This window comes from Hemitrygon akajei, chromosome 20 (assembly GCF_048418815.1).
Source record: "Hemitrygon akajei chromosome 20, sHemAka1.3, whole genome shotgun sequence".
Classification (NCBI taxonomy): Eukaryota; Metazoa; Chordata; class Chondrichthyes; order Myliobatiformes; family Dasyatidae; genus Hemitrygon; species Hemitrygon akajei.
In genome coordinates this window covers 26,924,948-26,945,563 of record NC_133143.1, presented here as the reverse complement: position 1 = coordinate 26,945,563, position 20,616 = coordinate 26,924,948, and the positions used below count along the sequence as shown (strand labels likewise).

The window sequence follows — 20,616 nt, the reverse complement described above, 5'->3', positions numbered from 1 at the left end:
TTATTCCAACTGGCATTTAAAAAAGCGAATAAAGCAATGGGTCAGCAATTTTACAGAACTTTATCTGAAAGATTTATATTGCTACATCAATGGTAACTGATTAGGCTCAGACCTTATGCCAACTTTTTACCTGGCACAAACAATTTTCAATAGTCAATTTAAAGTTAATAAGGGAGTCCTTTATTAATTTTAATTGTGAATAAAATAAATGTGTCAACTGGAGCAATTTCACTTGTGTGGTATTAATAAGGTTCAACATAGCCAGGCCCCTTATTCTTTTGATCCCATAGATTTCCAGGATCCATTTATGGATGTGTAAAATGATATGTGCATACCGACACCGGGTCTCCTTCAGGATGATATATGACTCAGAGTCAAAAGCAATCCTGAACAGTTTGTGAGTGGAGCAAATTTGAGATTGCACAATCTGGAAGACAGTTTCTGTACTCGAAGTTATCCCCTCAGTATCATACAGAGATTTGATTGTTGCAGTGCAGTGTGTCTGATACGTTCTTGGTACATACATCTAATTTAGAGAGGAAGAAATATTTGGAGAAGTGCTTCCTGTGCAAAATAAATTGTACTTATCTGAAGCTTTCAAAGTACAAAGTAGTCCAGGATACTTTGGAAACCAGATTAAAAATGAGTCTTAGATCATTCAACAATATAAAGGAGATTAGAAAGGATAGTCAAAAGATTGATTGAAGAAACAGTTTTTAAGATGACTTTTAAAATCTGAAGTACAAGGACAGATCTGGTTGTTTTTAATCCACTCAAATAACCGTTGAACTCATAGTCTAGCTAGATTTAACCCTAAACTGAAAAGGAAAGACCTTGAACTGCACCAGCTGCCACTACAGAAAGAAAAGATCACATTGGTCAAGTTGCAATAAACTTCAAGTTAAAACAATTTCACACTGAACCCACCTATATACACTAAGTGAGATCTAAAACATATTTTCTATGTTTAGGCCCAATTCCACTCTTAATTTGAAGGTTGTAAATTACAAAATCAACTAGTGTAATTAATTGGGATTTCCAGGAGAGGGCAGCAAGGAACCTCAGGTTTTAGACGATCCCAATACATTCAAGTTGCAGAGTCTGCTTACAGCAGCACCAATAACTACACTTTTCTGTGCTGTACTTTTAACAAACTGAATGTCTTCTGATAACCCTTTTGGTAACAATATTTTGACAACATAACCCATCAAAATTCTTGAACCCCTTGTGCAATGTATTTAAAAACTGTAGCTATATTCTCTGACTGTAAATTTGCTAAGTTCTGCACCACCCCACCACATACCTCCTGATTTGCAATGAAAACCAAGGAATATCGGCTTATCAACATTACTGAAGACATGTTGGAATAATGGTTACTAATTCCAATGTGCAGGCAAACCTCGCATTACAGCTGTTCACAGTATAGAAATTCATCCTATGGAATTCAGAAATTACTACCCAAAAATGCAAGATGCAGAATACAAATCTCAAAGAATTTGAGAGGAAAAATTCAAAGCAAAACATGAAACAAACAACAAATTCTTATCTGCTTTCACTCACAACCTTTGTTCAAGAGAATCTAATAGAGATTTTTCTGGGAATTATATGCTAATGAGTCTTACATCAGTAGTGGGCAAACCATCGGAGAGGATTATCAGAGACAGGATTTACAAGCATAGTCTGATTGAGGATAATCAGCATGGCTTTGTGAAGGGAACTCATGCATCATGAGCCTGATTGACTTCTTTGAGGCAGTGACAAAACAAATTGATGAAGGTAGATCAGTAGATCTCGTGTATACAGATTTTATTAAAACATTTGACAAGGTTCGCCATGGTAGCTTATGCAGAAAGTTGGATGCATAGATTCAGACTTGACTTGCCCAAAGTCAGAGGGTAGTAGTAGATGGAACATATTCTGCCTGGAAGTCAGTGACTAGTGGTGTTCCACAGGGACATGTTCTGGGACCTTGCTCTTTGTGATTTTTAACATGACTTAGATGAGGAAGTAGGTTAGGTTAGTGACATGAAGTTGCCGCACAGGTTGATAGGGTTGTTCAGAAAGCACATGATATGTTAGCCTTCATTAGTCAATAGATGGAGTTCAAGAGTCCTGAGAACTTGATAGAGGTGTACAAGATAAAAGGAGGCAAAGACAGAGTGAACATCCAGTGCCTATTTTCCAGAGTGGCAATGGCTAATATGAGGGCATAATTTTAAGTTGATTGGAGGGACATATAGGGGCAATGTAAGAGGTAAGATTTTACAGTGTAAGGAATCCACTGCCGGGTTGGTGGTAGAGGCAATTACATTAAGGACATTTAAGAGACTCTTCGATAGGCACATGGATGAAAGAAAGATAGAGATCTGTGTGGTAGTGAAGGATTAGATTGAACTTTTCTCTTTGGAGTGAAGGAGCATGAGGGGTGATGTGATAGAGGTGTACAAGATGTTATGAGACAGAGAGAGAATGGACAGTCAGACTTATCCCCAGGGTGGAAATGTGAGGAAACAATTTTAAGATGATTGGAAGAAAGTATATGGTTTCTTACTGTTACACCTGTGCCCCCTCCTTTTTGAGAATCGCAAGATTGCTATTAAGTCGAGTCAGGAGACCCAGGAAATGAGAGAGAGACGTTTGGAATGTCCTGACCCTCAGCGATACAAAGCCACGGAAAACGGCCATTGTCTCTTGGAGACTGAATTGTGTATTGAGTACTGTACTTCATGGAAGCCCTCAGGGAATGATCAGAAGGGGTTGGTTGAGGGATTGCATCATCCCGACCTGATTGACATCTGAGACCCCGTGAGTGGGGATAAAAGAGGGTCTGGGGAACGGCCCCTTCAGACACACCAGAAGAAACGCCAGAAATCCTGTAACAGCGTAATAGCGAAAGCCAGTGGAAAGCCCACGTGCGTCCTTTTCCATTTGCCTCGGAATTGGTGGGCCTTACCACGGAAGAACGGCTTTAGCTAACACAAAGGAGCAATCAGCCCCAACAACTCTCAAAGGATTGACATCATAAAAGGAATGGGCAAGTTTTAAACTCTCTCGACTCCAACCAAAGGCTGCAGCTTGAATGAACTTGAGTGACTTTTATATTTCCATCGGACAATACATTATCCCCTAGACAACGATAGAGCTATTTCTTATTATTATTATACCCGCACTTTTAGATTTAGTATTGACGTATATTATCTGTATGTTTGCATCGATATTATTTTTATCAATAAATACTGTTTAAAAAATAGTACCTTCAGACTTCAACTGACCTCTCTATCTTTGCTGGTAAGTGACCCAGTTACGGGGAACGTAACACTTACAAATTGGTGGTTGCTAGGGAACACTGCCAGTGGTGATGGTAAAGGCTGATAATTTTGATGATTATTTATGTGGGGGCAGAAGGGTGAATTGTTCTTGGAGTAGGTTACTGTACAAGGGTGGCAGAACATCATGTGCTGAAGGGCCACACTGTAATGTTCTGTTTTAAATCACATGTTGAAAGTGGAAATCTTTCTAGGGGAAAGTTTTTGTTTTTGCATTACAGAGAAACTATATAGTTTTATAGAAACTCCATAAATGCAGAGATTGGATGTAGTCAGTCCCATTAAAGTCAATCCATCTATAATAATATTTCACTTTATTACATACAAAGCAATGTATAGGGGCTCCGCCCCCCCCCCCAAGTTACTGAAGCTTTCTATTCCTGTGAACCATATGTAACTTTAATAGGTCTCAGATCAGAAATTGAGGCATAAACTCATTTCCCACGTCGGAAAATACCTGCAGCTCTAGGGCAGTGGCACATCTATCCTGCCATAATTCTGAGTGCTCAATTGCACAAGTAGGCTACACATAAATTGGGTGTTCGTAAGCTGGGAGGAGAGGATCAAAGATGTACTCAGCCCACTGCTCTGCACTCATGGAGCACCACAGAGGCATAGCAGTTAGCACAGCACTATTACAGCTCAGGGCAAAGGAGTTCAATTCCAACACCATCTGTAAGATGCTTGTAAATCCTTTTGAAATCATTTGGGTTTCCTCCCACATTCCAAAGATGAATCAGTTAGTAGGTTAATCCATCATTGTAAATGGTCTTGTGATTAGGCTAGGGTTAAATAGGTGGATTGCCAAGCCAAAAGGGCTGTTCCACACCATCTCCAGTTAAAATAAAATGATCGTGGCTAGACAGCTCAAATGCAATCTATAGATATGCCAGTGGAAAAAAGTGTACAGGTATGAGATAGATCATCTGATTGATCAATCACAACCTACACAATGGTAAAACCAACTGCAGACTTAGGATGAGAAAGTCAGAAAACACACCAGTCATCAAGAGGTCAGTGGAAATTGTAAGTAACTTCAAGTTCCTGAATGTCGACATCAGTGGATGCAATCACAAAGACAGTACACCAGCAGCTATACTTCATTAGCAATTTGGAGTGATTTTTTGTTACCAAAAACTAGCACATTTCCATAGATGCACAGTGGAGAGCATTCAGATTGGTTGTATAATCTGCTACAGAAGCTCCAATGCACAGTATTGGAAAAAAGGCTAGAGGGTTGTAGACTCAAGCAGGTGCAGCATTGGCACTAGCTTCCCTGCCAAAATGCTGCTTGGATAAGAGCACGTCTTGAGGATAGGTTGTGACAGCTAGGGCTTTGGGACAAAGGATGAGAGGTGACTTGACAAGTGTACAAGGGAGATATGCAGCACAAGTCAAGCAGGTAGCTAGACATTGTACCAGGGCAGAAGTGGCTAATGAAGGGACATAATTTTAAGGTGATTGAAACACCCTGCCAGGAGTGATGGTAGAGGAAGATCCATTAGGGACATTTAAGAAACTCTTGGGTACATGGATGATAGAAAAACAGAGGGCCATGTAGCAGGTTAAAAGGTCAGCACACCATCCTGTGCTTTGTTCCATCTAATACTTGGGAGCAGCATTCAGATCCATTTCCCTCTTCATTCAGGATCACTGAATGGCATCTTTCAACCAATATTTACTACCTTATTACTGTACCAAGACAAGAGGAACCCTGCACTAAATCAAGTGTGGGTAGGTGAACACTTGAAAGTATTCATAACCAAGGCCTATGGATCAAATTTGGGTATTTGTAATCACTCATTTGGTAGTGTGCCTAACAATTGGCATGAAATTGGGAGAATAACGCAGATAAGGACAAGGTGTACTTAGTGATAAATTACACTGCAGTACTGGTTTGACACTGTCAAGCACAAAATGATACTGGCAAGTCAAACTGAATACATTATTCAAATTCCATTGACACCACTATCTGGCAAAAAAAACTGGTTACATTACTTTGTTAGTTATCTAGAAGCTTACAAGGTACTATGATTCAATTAACATATATAAAGCCAGAGTGAAACTACACCATTCCTGTTAATGAATTTCTGTTGGACTATGCCAGTTGTGTTGCAGATGATCAAAACTCAGTCTACATTTTAATCCAATGCAAATAAGTCAGCAGGTGCTATAGGTCCCCACAATTCAGATGTTCTTAAACTACCAAGTTATGAGAAATCAAACACTGTTTCAAAGGCACAACAGGTACCCAAATTTATATCATTGCAATTAAATAGTCAGAACACTTGAACTTCGCATTGATGAATCCATTACATTAAGGCAATTTAACATTAGTATTTTGCCATTCTTCCAAGTTAAACTGCCAATCACTTAATAGAATTGAAAATTAACCATTTTTGTCAGTGAAGTTATAAAATAAAGCAAAACAGAAATTAATCCAAACCAATAATTATACTCATGGTAGATGAACCAATCCCATCCATACCTTAGCTGCGTATTTGAATTCATTTTAATTGTAATTAAATTGTAGCTTGGAACCAAACTAATCTCATGTGAAGGCAAGAATCATTTTGATCCTGCAGTAGTTCTTCCAGTCAAGGTTATCCAAATTTCCTTTACCCCATTAACAGTTGTATCTTCAATGTATTAAGTTATCCCTAAGAGGACTAAGTGAATACAGACATCGTTATTCAAGATTAAAACTGTCTTTAAACCACCAGATCAGTACTACCAAAGTTGAGCTAGAATGGAAACTTAGTTTTGCATTGCAGTATATAATTTGAACTGAAACTAGATTCTACAGTGTTAATGAGATCTCTTGTATTTTCTGAATATCTAAACAGCTATGGCATTCAAGGGTGATTTATGATTCAGTGTTCCCATGGTTCTGAGTGCAATACCAGCTCAATTTCACTGAGTAGACTTCAACTTGTACCAACCAAATGGATAAGCAAACCACTAAATATCCATCACATCAAATTTAAAATAAACTGAATGCCCAGTGCTATATTGCAGTGTTGAATACTAGTACAGTATATCAAATGGAATAAGCTGGAAATGAGATTTATTGACATCCTGCATCTGCAGTGCTTTCTATCCATTTCACCATGCTCCTCTGTATCTTTCACTACCACATACACATCAATCCCTACCTTGATTACAATTTATCACTCACTAAAATGCAATTTCACTTCCACTTATGAAATACAACACATTAATGGTCATGAATCACTATTTACATACTTCAACTATTTCTCATTAAAATTTGAGACAATAAATACACTTCTTGGAAACTGGCAAGTGACTTGCAAATTGTCAATAAGGAAACATTTAGTATCAAATGCCAAGGTGAAGTGAAAAACTTTACAAGTTATTTATTAGTGTACATACTAAAACATCGACTAAAAGCACTTGCTCTTAAATATACAGCTTTCCCTGGAATGCATTTTGCATACCAAAGTCAAATTTAATAACCTTGTCCATCATATTGCTACAAAAGGTAACATACATGCAATCAACTCAAACATTTCCCACAAGATTAAAGGTCCATGAAACGAAAAGGATGGCAGTTTGTACATCTGGCATTGTTCATTGCAGCATCACTGGAAATTTCTTCCAGAACTAATGGGAATAATATCTCCCTCCCTTTTGGTGTCAGCAGCTCAAGCAGTCAAGAAAATGATTGTGCCTAATCTTCTTCCTCAGATTCTCTCAAGGAACATTTGTCATCAGATTCTTTTACAGGTTCAGTAGTCAGCTTGGACTCTGCTTCCTGTTGTGATTCCAGTTTCAACTCTTCAGAACCATGTGTTTCTTCAACTTCCTGTTCTGACTCCTGCATTAATTCATCAGCACTCTGTCCAGTTAATTTCTGTGTAGAAAGAAATAATGGTTACTCAAGGATTTAAACTAATGCACTGCATGGATAGGATTTTACTCAGGTCAGCAGGTGGAGTGATTGAGATAGTAGGCATCAAATCAAGCAAAGTAGGGCTAGGATAATTAACACAGCATGACTGATGGTCTGAAGGTGGCAAGAATATCTTGGACTCATCCAGTGAGACCATCCGAGTAGAACTCTGGAGCAAGTTGCATTCACCAGCCGAGGTTAAAATAAGCATCAATAGACCACAGGAGTCAGAGCAGATCATGGAAAAATTGCAAAATCAGTTACTGTGGTCATTTTTGCTTCCCCAGACTTTGCTGGGTGCATAAAAGAGACATCCTGTTGTTTGTCCCACTAGGACTGTGCTAGACTTCATTGGAGAATTAGCTTTGCCAGGTGATTGGAAATTTCAGTGAAGGAACATTTTGGGAACAGCAACCATACATGTGGAGTTTCGAGATATTCATGTGCATGGGCAAGACTGATTTTCAGCTTAAGATGCCAACTTGGGGGAAGGCCAATTACAACTACTAGGCAGGAACACATAACAATCCTCAGAGGGATGAGAAGTGGAGAGTGAGCAGTTTCAAGTTCCTAGGTGTCAAGATCTGAGGACCTAACCTGGTCCCAACATGATGCAGCTATAAAGGTGGCAAGACAGTGACTGAACTTCATTAGGAGTTTGGAGATATGGTATGTCAACAAAAACATTCAAAAACTTCTATAAATGTATTGTGGGGAGCATTCTGACAGGCTGCATCACTGTCTGGTATGGGGCAGGGGGCTACTGCACTGGACTGAAAGAAACTGCAGATGGTCACAAATTTAGTCTGCTCCATCTTGGGTACTAGCCTACAAAGTACCCAGGACATCAAGGAGTGTTGTCTCAGAAAGGCAGCACCAACTTTGAAGTACCCCCAGCACCCAGGGTATGCCTTTTTCTCTCACTGTTACCATCAGGTAGGAGGTACAGAAACCTGAAGGCACACATTCAGCAATTCAGGAACAGCTTCTTTCCCTCTGCCATCCAATTCCTAAATGGACATTGAACCCATGAACTCTACCTCACTTATATTATTTGTTTTTGCATGATTTTCAATCTATTCAATATACATATGGTAATTTATTTATCCTATATATTGCATTGAACTGCTGCTAAGTTAACAAATTTCATAACACATACTGGTGATAATAAACCTGATTCTAAGTAGATTGGGAGCAGCTGAGTGGGGAAAATCCCATCCATCATATAGGAGGCCATTAAAGGCCAGAGTTCAGGACCAGCATTTTCCTGATTGGGAAAGGCTGCAAGGTTCAGGAACCATAGATGACAGTGATATTGAAAGTTTAATCAAAGGAAGCACATTAGGCTAAGAATGCAGAGATTAAAAAGGCCCTTGAATACAGCAAGTATGAAAAAAATTAGAATGATGAAGAGGGGACACATCCTTGACAAGTAGGATTAGTGAGAATCCCAAGGCATATTATACATGTTACAAGCAGGAGGCTAGTTAGGGAAAGGATAAGCCCACTGAAGGACGATGGAGGGAATTTGTGCACTAAGCCAGAGGAATCATGCAAGCTCCTCGAATGCTTCATATCGGCATTCACTAAAGACATGGAGAATGGTGAAATTAGGGAGTATGTTGATGATATTCTACACAATGTCAATATAAAAGGTGGTGCTGGGTGTCTTGAAAAAACCTAATGTGGACAAGTCCCCAGGGCCTGGTGAAATCTATCCAAAGATGGAAGCAGGAAGGAGATTGCTGAGGCTTCAGGAGATGCTAATCCTCTACACTCAGGAGCCAATATTGTTCCCTTGTAGACAGGACAAACCAAATTATAGGCATTTGAGCCTTACATCAGTGGTAAGGAAACTTCAAAGATTCTTAAGGATACTTGCTCATATTCAAAGGTTATAATAACTAGTAGATTAATGTACACATTGAAGAGTTTATATTGCACAATGATATTTCAGTAGTGCAAATTGTAGAGATGCTTGAAACAATCTTCCCAAAGCAAGAAATTACAGAACAGGCTCTTTGGCCCAATATCCAAGCTGAGCATCAAGTGTCCATCTATACGAATCCTACTTATCAGCACTTGATTTATTATCTTCAAGTGCTAACCTAGATGCTAAAATGGTGAGTGTACCTGCCCCCCCCCCCCCCTCAGGCACCCAATTCTGAGATTACTGCAAGTGGTTAAGGGAGTTGGTTAGGGATGCATTAGAAGTAACCTTCAGCAGAGAATATAAAAGAGGGGAGGAAAATAATAAGGTACAATAAAACCAGATGTTCCTGAATTCCTGGAAATTTACACCCCTGGTGTTCCACTAATGGACATTTGCTTTAACTGTTAACTGAGCAATTTAGTGTAAAATAAGTATTATGATAAAAATGTCAAGTGTTCATTGAATGCAATAGGTCTGGATTAATCCAGAACTTTTGTAAAACCATTTTATTGCTTCAACTGTTTTATGAGCTGTTGAGTTAAATTTAAAATTCATTCAACAAAAATTATAATGGCATGAAATTACCCCAGGAATTAAAATTGCATTGTGCAATAATTTGTATTTATAAACTTGAAAATATTTGAAAGATGAAAATTTAGATGAACAAGTTTTATAGCCACAGGTTCAATTCCAATCAGTGTACAACAAGTATTTTGGTACAAGTGCTAAAACCAAGCTTCAAATATCCTTATCTGGACTTTTTTTTTTATATATAAAAAACTTTAGAGTACAGAACAGAACCATCTAGCCCAACAAACCATGCTACCCAGCAGCCCACATATTTAACACTATGCTAATCACAGGATAATTTACAATGATCAATTAACCTACTAACTGGTAGGTCTTTAAGCTGTCAGGGGGAGCAGGAAGAAACTGATGCATTGAAAAAATACACATGGTCATGGGGAGAACATACAAACTCCTTACAGATGACACTGGAATTGAACTCTGCCATCAAGCTGTAATAGCATCACATTAACCACTCCACTATTGGTGTTCAATGACAAACCACCCAACTCAAATCTACTCACCTCAATCATATCAGCCATGTACTGTACATGTTCTGCTAACTCCAATAAATCTTGGTTCTCTTTCTGCAACTTCAAAATATCTTCATCTTTAAGTTCAATTTCTTTGTGTAACTACAAGTACAAGAGTGCATTTCAATCATTTCCAAATTTTAGCATTCAGATGACAGATGACCGATAATATCAATAGACAATAGGTGCAGAAGTAGACCATTCGGCCCTTCGTGCCTGCACCACCATTTTGAGATCATGGCTGATCATCTATCAATACCCGGTTCCTGCCTTGTCCCCATATCCCTTGATTCCCCTATCCATAAGATAACTATCTAGCTCCTTCTTGAAAGCATCTAGAGAACTGGTTTCCACTGCCTTCCGAGGCAGTGCATTCCACACCCCCACAACTCTCTGGGAGAAGAAGTTTTTCCTTAACTCTGTCCTAAATGACCTACCCCTTATTCTCAAACCATGCCCTCTGGTACTGGACTCTCCCAGCATCTGGAACATATTTCCTGCCTCTATCTTGTCCAATCCCTTAATAATCTTATATGTTGCAATCAGATCCCCTCTCAATCTCCTTAATTCCAGTGTGTACAAGCCCAGTCTCTCTAACCTCTCTGCACAAGACAGTCCGGACATCCCAGGAATTAACCTTGTGAATCTACGCTGCACTTCCTCTACAGCCAGGATGTCCTTAACCCTGGAGACCAATACTCTACACAATACTCCAGGTGTGGTCTCACCAGGGCCCTGTACAAATGCAAAAGAATTTCCTTGCTCTTGTACTCAATTCCCTTTGTAATAAAGGCCAACATTCCATTAGCCTTCTTCACTGCCTGCTGCACTTGCTCATTCACTTTCAGTGACTGATGAACAAGTACTCCTAGATCTCTTTGTATTTCTCCCTTACCTAACTTTACACCGCTCAGACAATAATCTGCCTTCCTGTTCTTACTCCCAAAATGGATAACCTCACACTTATTCACATTAATCATTATCTGCCCACTCACCCAGCCTATCCAAGTCACCCTGAATTCTCCTAACATCCTCATCACATGTCACACTGCCACCCAGCTTAGTGTCATCAGCAAACTTTTGATGTTATTCTCAATGCCTTCATCTAAATCGTTGACGTAAATCGTAAACAGCTGTGGTCCCAATACCGAGCCCTGTGGCACCCCACTAGTCACCACCTACCATTCCGAGAAACACCCATTCACCGTTACCCTTTGCTTTCTATCTGCCAACCAGTTTTCTATCCATGTCAATGTCTTCTCCCCAATGCCATGAGCTTTGATTTTACCCACCAATCTCCTATGTGGGACCTTATCAAATGCCTTCTGAAAATCAAGGTACACTACATCCACTGGATCTCCCTTGTCTAATTTCCCGGTTACATCCTCGAAAAACTCCAATAGATCAGTCAAGCACGATTTACCCTTGGTAAATCCATGCTGCCTCGGCCCAATCCTATCACTGCTATCTAGATATGCCACTATTTCATCTTTAATAATGGACTCTAGCATCTTCCCCAGTACTGATGTTAGGCTGACAGGTCGATAGTTCTGTTTTCTCCCTCCCTCCTTTCTTAAAAAGTGGGATAACATTAGCCATTCTCCAATCCTCAGGAACTGATCCTGAATCTAAGGAACATTGGAAAATGATTACCAATGCATTCGCAATTTCCAGGGCCACCTCCTTTAGTACCCTAGGATGCAGACCATCTGGACCTGGGGATTTGTCAGCCTTCAGTCCCATCAGTCTTCTCATCACCATTTCCTTCCTAATGTCAATCTGTTTCATTTCCTCTGTTACCCTATGTCCTTGGCCCATCCATACATCTGAGAGATTGCTTGTGTCTTCCTTAGTGAAAACAGATCTAAAGTACTCATTAAATTCTTCTGCCATTTCTCTGTTTCCCATAACAATTTCACCCAATTCATTCTTCAAGGGCCCAACATTGTTCTTAACTATCTTCTTTCTCTTCACATACCTAAAAAAGCTTTTGCTATCCTCCTTTATATTCCTGGCTAGCTTGCGTTCGTACCTCATTTTTTCTCCCCGAATTTTTTCCTTAAAAATTTCCCAATCATCTGTCTTCCCACTCACCTTAGCTCTGTCATACTTTTTTTAATACTATGCAATCTCTGACTTCCTTTGTCAACCACTGTGGCCCCTTTCCCCCCTTTGACTCCTTCCTTCTCCGGGGGGATGAACTGATTTTGGACCTTGTGCATTATTCCCAAGAATACCTGCCATTGCTGTTCCACTGTCTTTTCTGCTAGGATATCCGTCCAGTTAACTTTGGCCAGCTCCTCCCTCATAGCTCCATAGTCTCCTTTGTTCAACTGCAACACTGACACCTCCGAGCTGCCCTTATCCTTCTCAAATTGCAGATAAAAACTTATCATATTATGCTAAAAGCTTCAATAGTACTTACTCTTTCATTTTCTTGCAAAACTTGGAAAAGGGCTTTTCTCCGCTCCTCTGCCAGCTCCTTCCAGTATAGAGAAGGAGGATTTGCTGCAAATGCCAAATCATAAGATTTAATCTGCTGTGGAAAGTTAAAAGCCAAGATGCTTGTATTTTCAAATGTTGTAACAAAACCAGAACACTTACACTTGACAAGAAGTTGGTAAGCTTTTTTTGTCATATCAGTTCCTGAGTTTTCATTGTTGCATCCTGCAAAGTCTTGAGGGTTCTGTGTGCGTGATTTCTTGCAACTCTTTGGTTGATCATCATTCCAGTACTTTCTTTTAGGAGACTGCTTGTGGGACTACAAAAATACAAATGAATAACACAGAAGCTGGAGAAACTCAGTGGTTCACACAAGGAAACTGACAGTCAACTTTTGGGGTTGAGACCATTCAGCAGACAAATCACCAGCTTTATTCTATGCTTTTGCTTTAAAATTCACTAGCTACATAATTAGGCACACTTGCACATTAATGCAAATATCTAATCAGCCAATCATATGACAACAACTCAATGCATGAAAGCATGCAGACATGTTCAAGTGTTTCAGTTGTTCAGACCAAACATCAGAAAGGGGAAGAAATGTGATCCAAGTGACTTTGACTGCGGAATGACGATTGGTGCCAGACAGGATGTTTTGAGCAACTCAGAAACTGATTGATCTCCTGGAATTTTCAATGAACAGCCTCTAGAGTTGACCGAGTGGCTTGAACAAATAAATCATCCACTGAGTGGCAGTTCTGTGGACGAAAATGCCTTGGATCTCAGGGGAACAGCCACTAGTTCAAGCTGAGAGGAAGGTAACAGTAACTCAAAACTAACAGCATGCAGAAGAGTATCTCTGAATGCTCGACACATCGAACCTTGAAGTGGATAGGCTACATCAGAAGCACACATTCTTCCAAACTTCCACTCCTATACCAAATATAGTTCTTGTTTGTGTAAAAACCAAAAAGGAATGAAAACCAATTACACAAATCATTTACTACCAAGAAATTACAATAATTCCATGAACAATTTCCAATTGCTGACTGGAAACTTGGTATAAAAGAAAATTAATGCAAAGCAAAATTAAGCACCAACCCTAGATTACTCACACATGAACATTAGGGTGAAGTGAGGAAAGTTGCATGTGACCCACCTCATTTATCCTGCCAACAAGCTGATCTGAAGTAGCAACAGGTTGAATTACTTGTAATGTTCGTCTTAGTGATGTATTACTTGCCACTCCATTGGTGAAATTCTAGTAGAAACAAAAAAAATGCTGAATATTTATTAGGTTCCTTTTGTATCTTGGACAATATTGCAGGGTTCAAGCAAAGCTCAGAGGATTGTTTTGAAATATTAACTGAGTTAAAGCTTCTTTCCCAATCTCACCACCTGAATGATCAATGGTGATTACAGACAAATGAGTAGATACCCATTTTCATTAAAGTCCAGTTAATGGTATAGACAATTATTTTCTTCAAATGCAACAAATGGCAACTAGCAAACCAAAGCTACTTTGATAGCCCTGCCTTTTTCAGATACCCTCAAGTTCTAGATCTGAACAGGAAAGGAACTTATCATCACATTTCCAAAGATTAAATACTTACAAAAGACTTTTAACAGGCACTCATTGAAATTTATATTTTTTAAAAATGTAGTATTTGTTCATGTAACAGATGCTGGACTTCAACAGATTTGGATGCACTCTGGTCATGTAGCAACAAATGGATGACATATCTGCTCAACACTTCCAATATTCTATTTGTACTTCAGAGCATGTGGTCTGAGGTGGGGGGCTTATTAGAATACTAAAGCCAGAAAAACTCAATTGGCTGAAAAGCCCAAGTCATAAAAAAAAACTTACTTTCAGCAGCTATAGATTCTTTAAGCTACAACTATAAGCTTTGATCAAGATGGCAAACATGCAGAAAATGGGAATGGATTTTTTTCAAAGAATTATATATAGCACCAAATAAACACTAATTATTTCTGTTCTATCCACTATGAATCAGAAGAGCCTCCCAACTGATAACTACCATTAATTCTTTCCCAGTTACTATGGTTATCAAGGTGAGATGTCAACTTGAATCTTGACAATAGGACATCATGAAACAACCTACTTTTAAATCAATACTACACAGTTCCAAATCAATGTGCTATTAGCTCAGCTGTATTTATAAGCATATTGTTATACAACATTCAATTCCAAAATTGAAGAGAGACTTATTTTATATAAAACATTAATTATGAGGCTACTAAAGCCTGGTCCATTACTAAAATTTGTAGCTCTGACCAACTTTACTTTGCCTTTCTATCTAGCAGCAAACCTTTTCCTTGCTCATTAGATATCATTTAACCTTGCCTTAGAAACTTAAGTTGACTTGCACCGTCTTTTGAACAATATTTTAAGGGGTGGGGGGGGAATCACCCTTTAAAAATGTTACATACTTCCAATTAGTGATCCTAATTTTAGACTCTTCCAAAGAGGAAGCATCCTCTAAACCATTTCAGGGCTTTAATGATATATACAACAGATGATCTGCCACAGCACACCACCAATAAAAAAAGCTATAGTGAAAATCAGAACAGGATCAACGATCTGTCAATGCTGCCAATCAGTCAGATCATCCAGAAAGAATTAACAAGATTAGTGCGCTAAATTCATAGCTGAAAGATTAGAGCAGGAGTATGGGTTTAAATTTGAGGGACATTGGCATGAGTATTGGAGGAAGCTGTTCTGATGGGACAGGGTCAACTCGAACCACGCTGAGACCAGAGTACTGGTGAATCACATATCTAGGGCTGTGGATAGGGTTTTAAATTAAATATCAGGGGAGTGGATTCAACAGCTTGGAAAGTATAGATAAGGTAAGGGAAGGAGCATGCAGAAGTAATGAAAGTCTCCAGAATAAATACCAAAACATTCATAAAAGCTTAATTAAAGGGTGGTGAATACAGGACTTTTATTTTTGAATGAATGCAATACGAAACAAGGTAGATAATTTTGCAGTGCAATTAAAATTATGACATTGTACAATTACTGAATTATGGTTGAAAAAAGATCACAACTGGGAACCAGATGTCCAAGGATACACTATCAAAAAGACAGGCAGGTGGATTGTGGGGGAAGTGGGTGGCTTTGATAGGAAAAAAATTGAATAAAATCCTTAGAAAAGTAACAAAAGGAACAGAAAATGTAAAATTCTTGCAATACAAAATGCTGGAAGAACTCAGTAGGCCAGGCAGCATCTATGGAAAATAGTCAACATTTCGGGCCAAAACCCTTTGGCAGCACTAGAGAAAAAAGCTGAGGAGTAGATTTGAAAGGTGGGGAAGGAAAGAGAAACACAAGGCAATTGGTGAAACTTAGAGGGGGAGGGATGGAGCAAAGAACTAGGAAGTTGATTGGCGAAAGAAACAGAAGGCCGTGGAAGAATGAAGGGGAAGAGCACCAACAAGAGGCAATGGGCAGGCAAGTAGATGACATGAGGGAAAATGGGATGGGAAATGGTGTGTCGGGGGGGGGGGGGGGGTGGAGGCATTACTAGAAGTTTGAGAAATCGATGCTCATGCCATCAGGTTGGAGGCTACCCAACTTAAGTGCCTTATCCCAACAGTGGAGGCCATATCAGAATGAGAATGGAAAGTGGAATTAAAATGGGTGGCCACTGGGCGATCCCACTTGTTCTGGCAGACAGATGTAGATGCTTGGTGAAGCAGTCTCCCAATCTACGCAGGTACTATACAAGGCATTGCAGAGGCTCCACTTAAGAGTACTGAGCAGTTTTAGGTCCTTGCCCAAGGATCTGCTGATATTGGAGAGGTCTAGAGGAGCTTCTCCAGAATGATCCCAGGAATAGTATTAGGTGTTTTGAAGGCTCTGGGCTGTACTCACTGGTTTAGAAGAATGGGGTGGGGGAGAAAAGAGGATGCTTCCTATTGTGTGGGAGTCTAGAACCAGAGACCCTAGCCCTAAAATACAAGAACATCCCTTTAGAACAGATGAGGGTGGGGGGGGAAGAAATATCTTTAGTCAGAGGGTGATGAATCTAGAATTCACTGCCACATACTGCTGTGAAGGCCAAGTCATTGGGTAGATTGAAAGTAGAGGTTGATAGATTATTGATTAGTGCGGCAACAGAGATTACTGGGAAAAGACAAGAGAATGAGCAGGGTTCAGAGGAAAAATAAACCAGCCGTGATCAAATGGTAGAGCAGATTCAATGAGCCAAATGACCTTATTCTGCTCTGAGGTTTTATGCTCCAACATACTTCTGGTCCTTATCCCACATTTCCCTCAGAAGCAAAGATTGTACTGGAGCCAAAAATTTCCAATATGCTCCCATTTCAGCCATATCCTAATAGTGTGTACCTGATCTGAGATATTCCAGCTAGAGGAAACAGCCCCTTGATATCCACCCTGTCAACCTACTAGAATCGTGTATTATACTCACCTGAAATTGTAGGCAAATCTTGTACTCCAACTCAAATGCTAAGTTAGAGCAACCCATATATGCGAAATTAAATCTACAGCACACTGGGTCCAAAGGCAAGTACGGGAGATGTAGAAATCTAAATAGTACATAATGCTTTGCAAAGCCCTGCAGGTCTTACTTTTCCTTTTCCATTCTAAACATCTTGCTAAAATGCCATAATATCTCCATTCTTAGATTTGTGCACAGGAATGAAGTCTGCCACACTTACCTAAACTGCCCTATACAAGCTCATGATTGATTCTTAACAATCCTCTGAAAGTTACTCTGGTTGCACTTAAGCATAATAATTGTATTATGCTGCATCTACAAAGTTCATTTATGGGTAGAAATACTGGTATCATCAGCAACAATCACATCAAATGAGTGAATTATAAACCACCAAAATGAAAGACCATTGGCAGCTATGATAGTACAAGGTTTACGAAGTTCTACAGTTTTAAATACTACAGAAATAAGAACTGCATTCAATACATTTCACTTAAAATTATCTAACCAGTGAAAACCATTTAATTGTACCTGCTAGGCCCAAAGTTGTATACTTCAGGATACATTAGCCCAAGCAGTTAAGGCAGGTACCAAATCAGTATCCTGTTCTGAAGTACTGCCTTATCACTGTACCTAACCCAAGTACAAAGCTTTATTTACTAAAGTTGGAATTGATTCATCTTTTTAATGATTGATTAAGCTTCTACCATAAAATAGAAAACAAAGGTAGATTAAAGGCATGATTAGGATTGATGTTAGCTGCATTCATGCATTACACTGCAAGCGTGGGAAAATAATTTATACCGTACACGTAGTAACAGAATTCCCACGGTAAAGTTACTTCACTACAGCTTATGACTCCCATGGTGTAGGGCACACCTTACCAAGCGTGGGAAAGTGCTACACAATAGGTTGCAGACATCATTAAAGATTAAACCATGCAGCTTAGTAATTTTTCCTCAAGGTGAACATATGCCAACAATGCTGCTTCAGCAGTTAACCCATCACTGGGTGAACAGTACCTGAAGCACAAAAACCCAAGAATAAAGCATGTTTTGATATTATGCACATTTTATTAATTAAATTGACTTTTGAAGCAGATGTCAATCTAGCCATTTACTGTATAATCTAAATACCAACAATTTAAAGCAAAATGCAGTTTAAAAACTTTGCCAATGGGAAAGTTTTATTTCCCTGCAAGCAAACCTATTTTGCAAACATACATCCATACTATAGTATGCTAAGACCATTATCATTACTGGCATATTTACCTTTATGGAAGGTGTGGTGTTATCAGCATCAAATCTGTGCTTCATATTTGTAGTCATTGTTAGACCTAGTGAAGGCAAAAGAGAATTGAAAATGAAATTCAAATAGCCCATTTAAACAGTAAAGTAGTATCCTAATAGCCTTTGATCTACATGTTAAAAGTTTTTCACCCTTTATCATAAAGCATGCATTTGGATTTCAGACCTTGTAATGAGATACTAAATTTTCAGCTTCCAGACCAACCCATCCTCATACCCCTTACCACTGTAGCTCATTTCCTAAACTTCAGAAAGTTATACCAAGTGGAACTTCAATACTGAAACTTGAGTTAAATGAATGGTTAGTCTGAACTAAGACTGTTTTAAAAAAAATTATAGGGCTGTTTTTAAAGTATAAGAATGTGCATACCATGAAACAGAATTCCATACTGTTCATAGATTGTTATCAATCTATTTCCAAACACCTCCATTAAAAAGGGACTCAAGAAATTTACAACTGCTTCCTCAAGTCCAGGTTATAAAAGTAAATGGAACACTTTCAGAACACTGCAGTGGTTTTCTTTCTGGTAAAGAACTTGCTTTGCCCACATATTGTTCAAAATTAAGGCCGAATAATCACTTTCCAATCAGTTTTACACCTTTAAGACCCTTCAAGAAAGTGGTGCAGTGGATTCTAACACCATTTTACTAGTGCTCAGACCAGCATTTCAACTACAACAGGTGGAAGGTTGCCTTGGACAATCACAAACCAGGTAGGTACCAGTGATTAAAATTGCATGAACAGATTCATCAAAATTGAGCACAAATTACTGTTTTTCAAGAAATGACTCAGGCTGAAATGTCACACTGATCACAGAAATTAAGTGAAAAAGACATGACAACATACTGCTTAGATTGAATAGCTTTGTACGTCAACGCGTTACCAGCTGCACTTGTACAAATTGTGACTGAAAACATCCCTCAAATTTGATTTTTTTAAAAACCCAGAATAATTCAAGGATCTAATGTTCTGTACTAATATCCCAGCTTCATATAGCTTTACACAGAAACTTCGTTTGGAGGGAAACTGCTTCATTAGGAAAGAACAAAGGAACAGCAGCAGCAAGCATCCTACACTAACTACAACCTATTCTAAGCAGGAACAAAACAAAAATTATTCATGGAAATTTCAAATATCACCAAATTGACAACTTCAGTGCATTAGGAGATATAATGAAATCGTCAAATAGATACACCTCACTAGAGCCAATAATTCTAGAAGCATCGAGGTTCAGATTACGATTCCCTTTCTGGCATCCTTCAACACAACTACTGTACCTCCATTCAAAACCCAATTCAGACATCTAACTGTATACCGACAGTGATGCAGACAAGATTAACTACGACCAAACAATGCAGCAACATTAAATCGTGCTAGTTGGACCCAAAGGCAATTACAGACTGATTGCAACTACAGGCACGAACGTGGCGATGCGTGCAAGCCGGAGATCTGTTTGGTGGGGGGTCGGCCAGCTGGATGCCCACTAGGTCGGACGTAATAAGAGTCCATTACAATGTAATAAGAGTCCTTCACAATCTAATACGTCGCAGGGCTTACATAACAGGAGGCCAGCCCTCACCCACCACCTTGGCGCGGTCGGGATCAGACAGACCCGCCGCCGGGCCCGAGACCTGCAACCTCTGGCCGGGGAGAAGGTACTGACCGCCCTCACTCCCTTTCCACCGCTGAAGGAGCTCCCCAGCAGCCACTCGCCACCCTTACCCCACCAGACTACTCACCGAGCGGCGCCTTCACGCTGCCGAGCAATTCTTGCCGCCTTCGGCTCGAGCTTAAAATATCCCCTGGTCACGTGACCTCGCGCTGGGAGGCGGGGCCCGGCGCCGAGCATTGTGGGTGAAAGGGTAACAAAATATCTGCTTTTCCTAAATCCGCCCCTTGCTATCAGCCGCACATCCCTCACAAAGGTGCAAGAGCGTACGCGCTTTAAATGTTCGACAGAGAAGAAGAAAAACAAGCGGCAGGGAAAGGCGACAGGTTACGCGAGAGTGACGCAAGCGATCGCGCGTACAATTTAAACCGAGTGAGGCCGGCGGAAATGTTTGCGCATGCGCGGTGTGAATAGCTGCCAGCTTGCAGCGTTGGAGTG

The 20,616-nt window shown here is 39.7% G+C and overlaps 1 protein-coding gene across 2 annotated transcripts; it reads right to left on the bottom strand.

Annotated features, from left to right (window-relative positions):
- Positions 1 to 5,551: 5,551 nt before the first annotated feature.
- On the bottom strand, positions 5,552 to 20,363 carry gmnn (geminin DNA replication inhibitor). 2 transcript variants are annotated; one of them, XM_073024035.1, is made up of 7 exons: positions 20,249 to 20,363; positions 18,473 to 18,537; positions 13,874 to 13,975; positions 12,877 to 13,033; positions 12,698 to 12,780; positions 10,264 to 10,374; positions 5,552 to 7,200 (listed from the first exon to the last, which is right to left on the bottom strand). In XM_073024035.1, exons 2-7 carry the CDS (start codon positions 18,527 to 18,529, stop codon positions 7,018 to 7,020), a joined length of 693 nt encoding a protein of 230 aa, XP_072880136.1. In that variant the 5' UTR covers positions 18,530 to 18,537; positions 20,249 to 20,363; the 3' UTR covers positions 5,552 to 7,017. The 2 variants fall into 2 exon arrangements, with proteins under 2 accessions (XP_072880136.1, XP_072880137.1); XM_073024036.1 differs by lacking the exon at positions 10,264 to 10,374.
- Between the last annotated feature and the right edge of the window lie 253 nt (positions 20,364 to 20,616).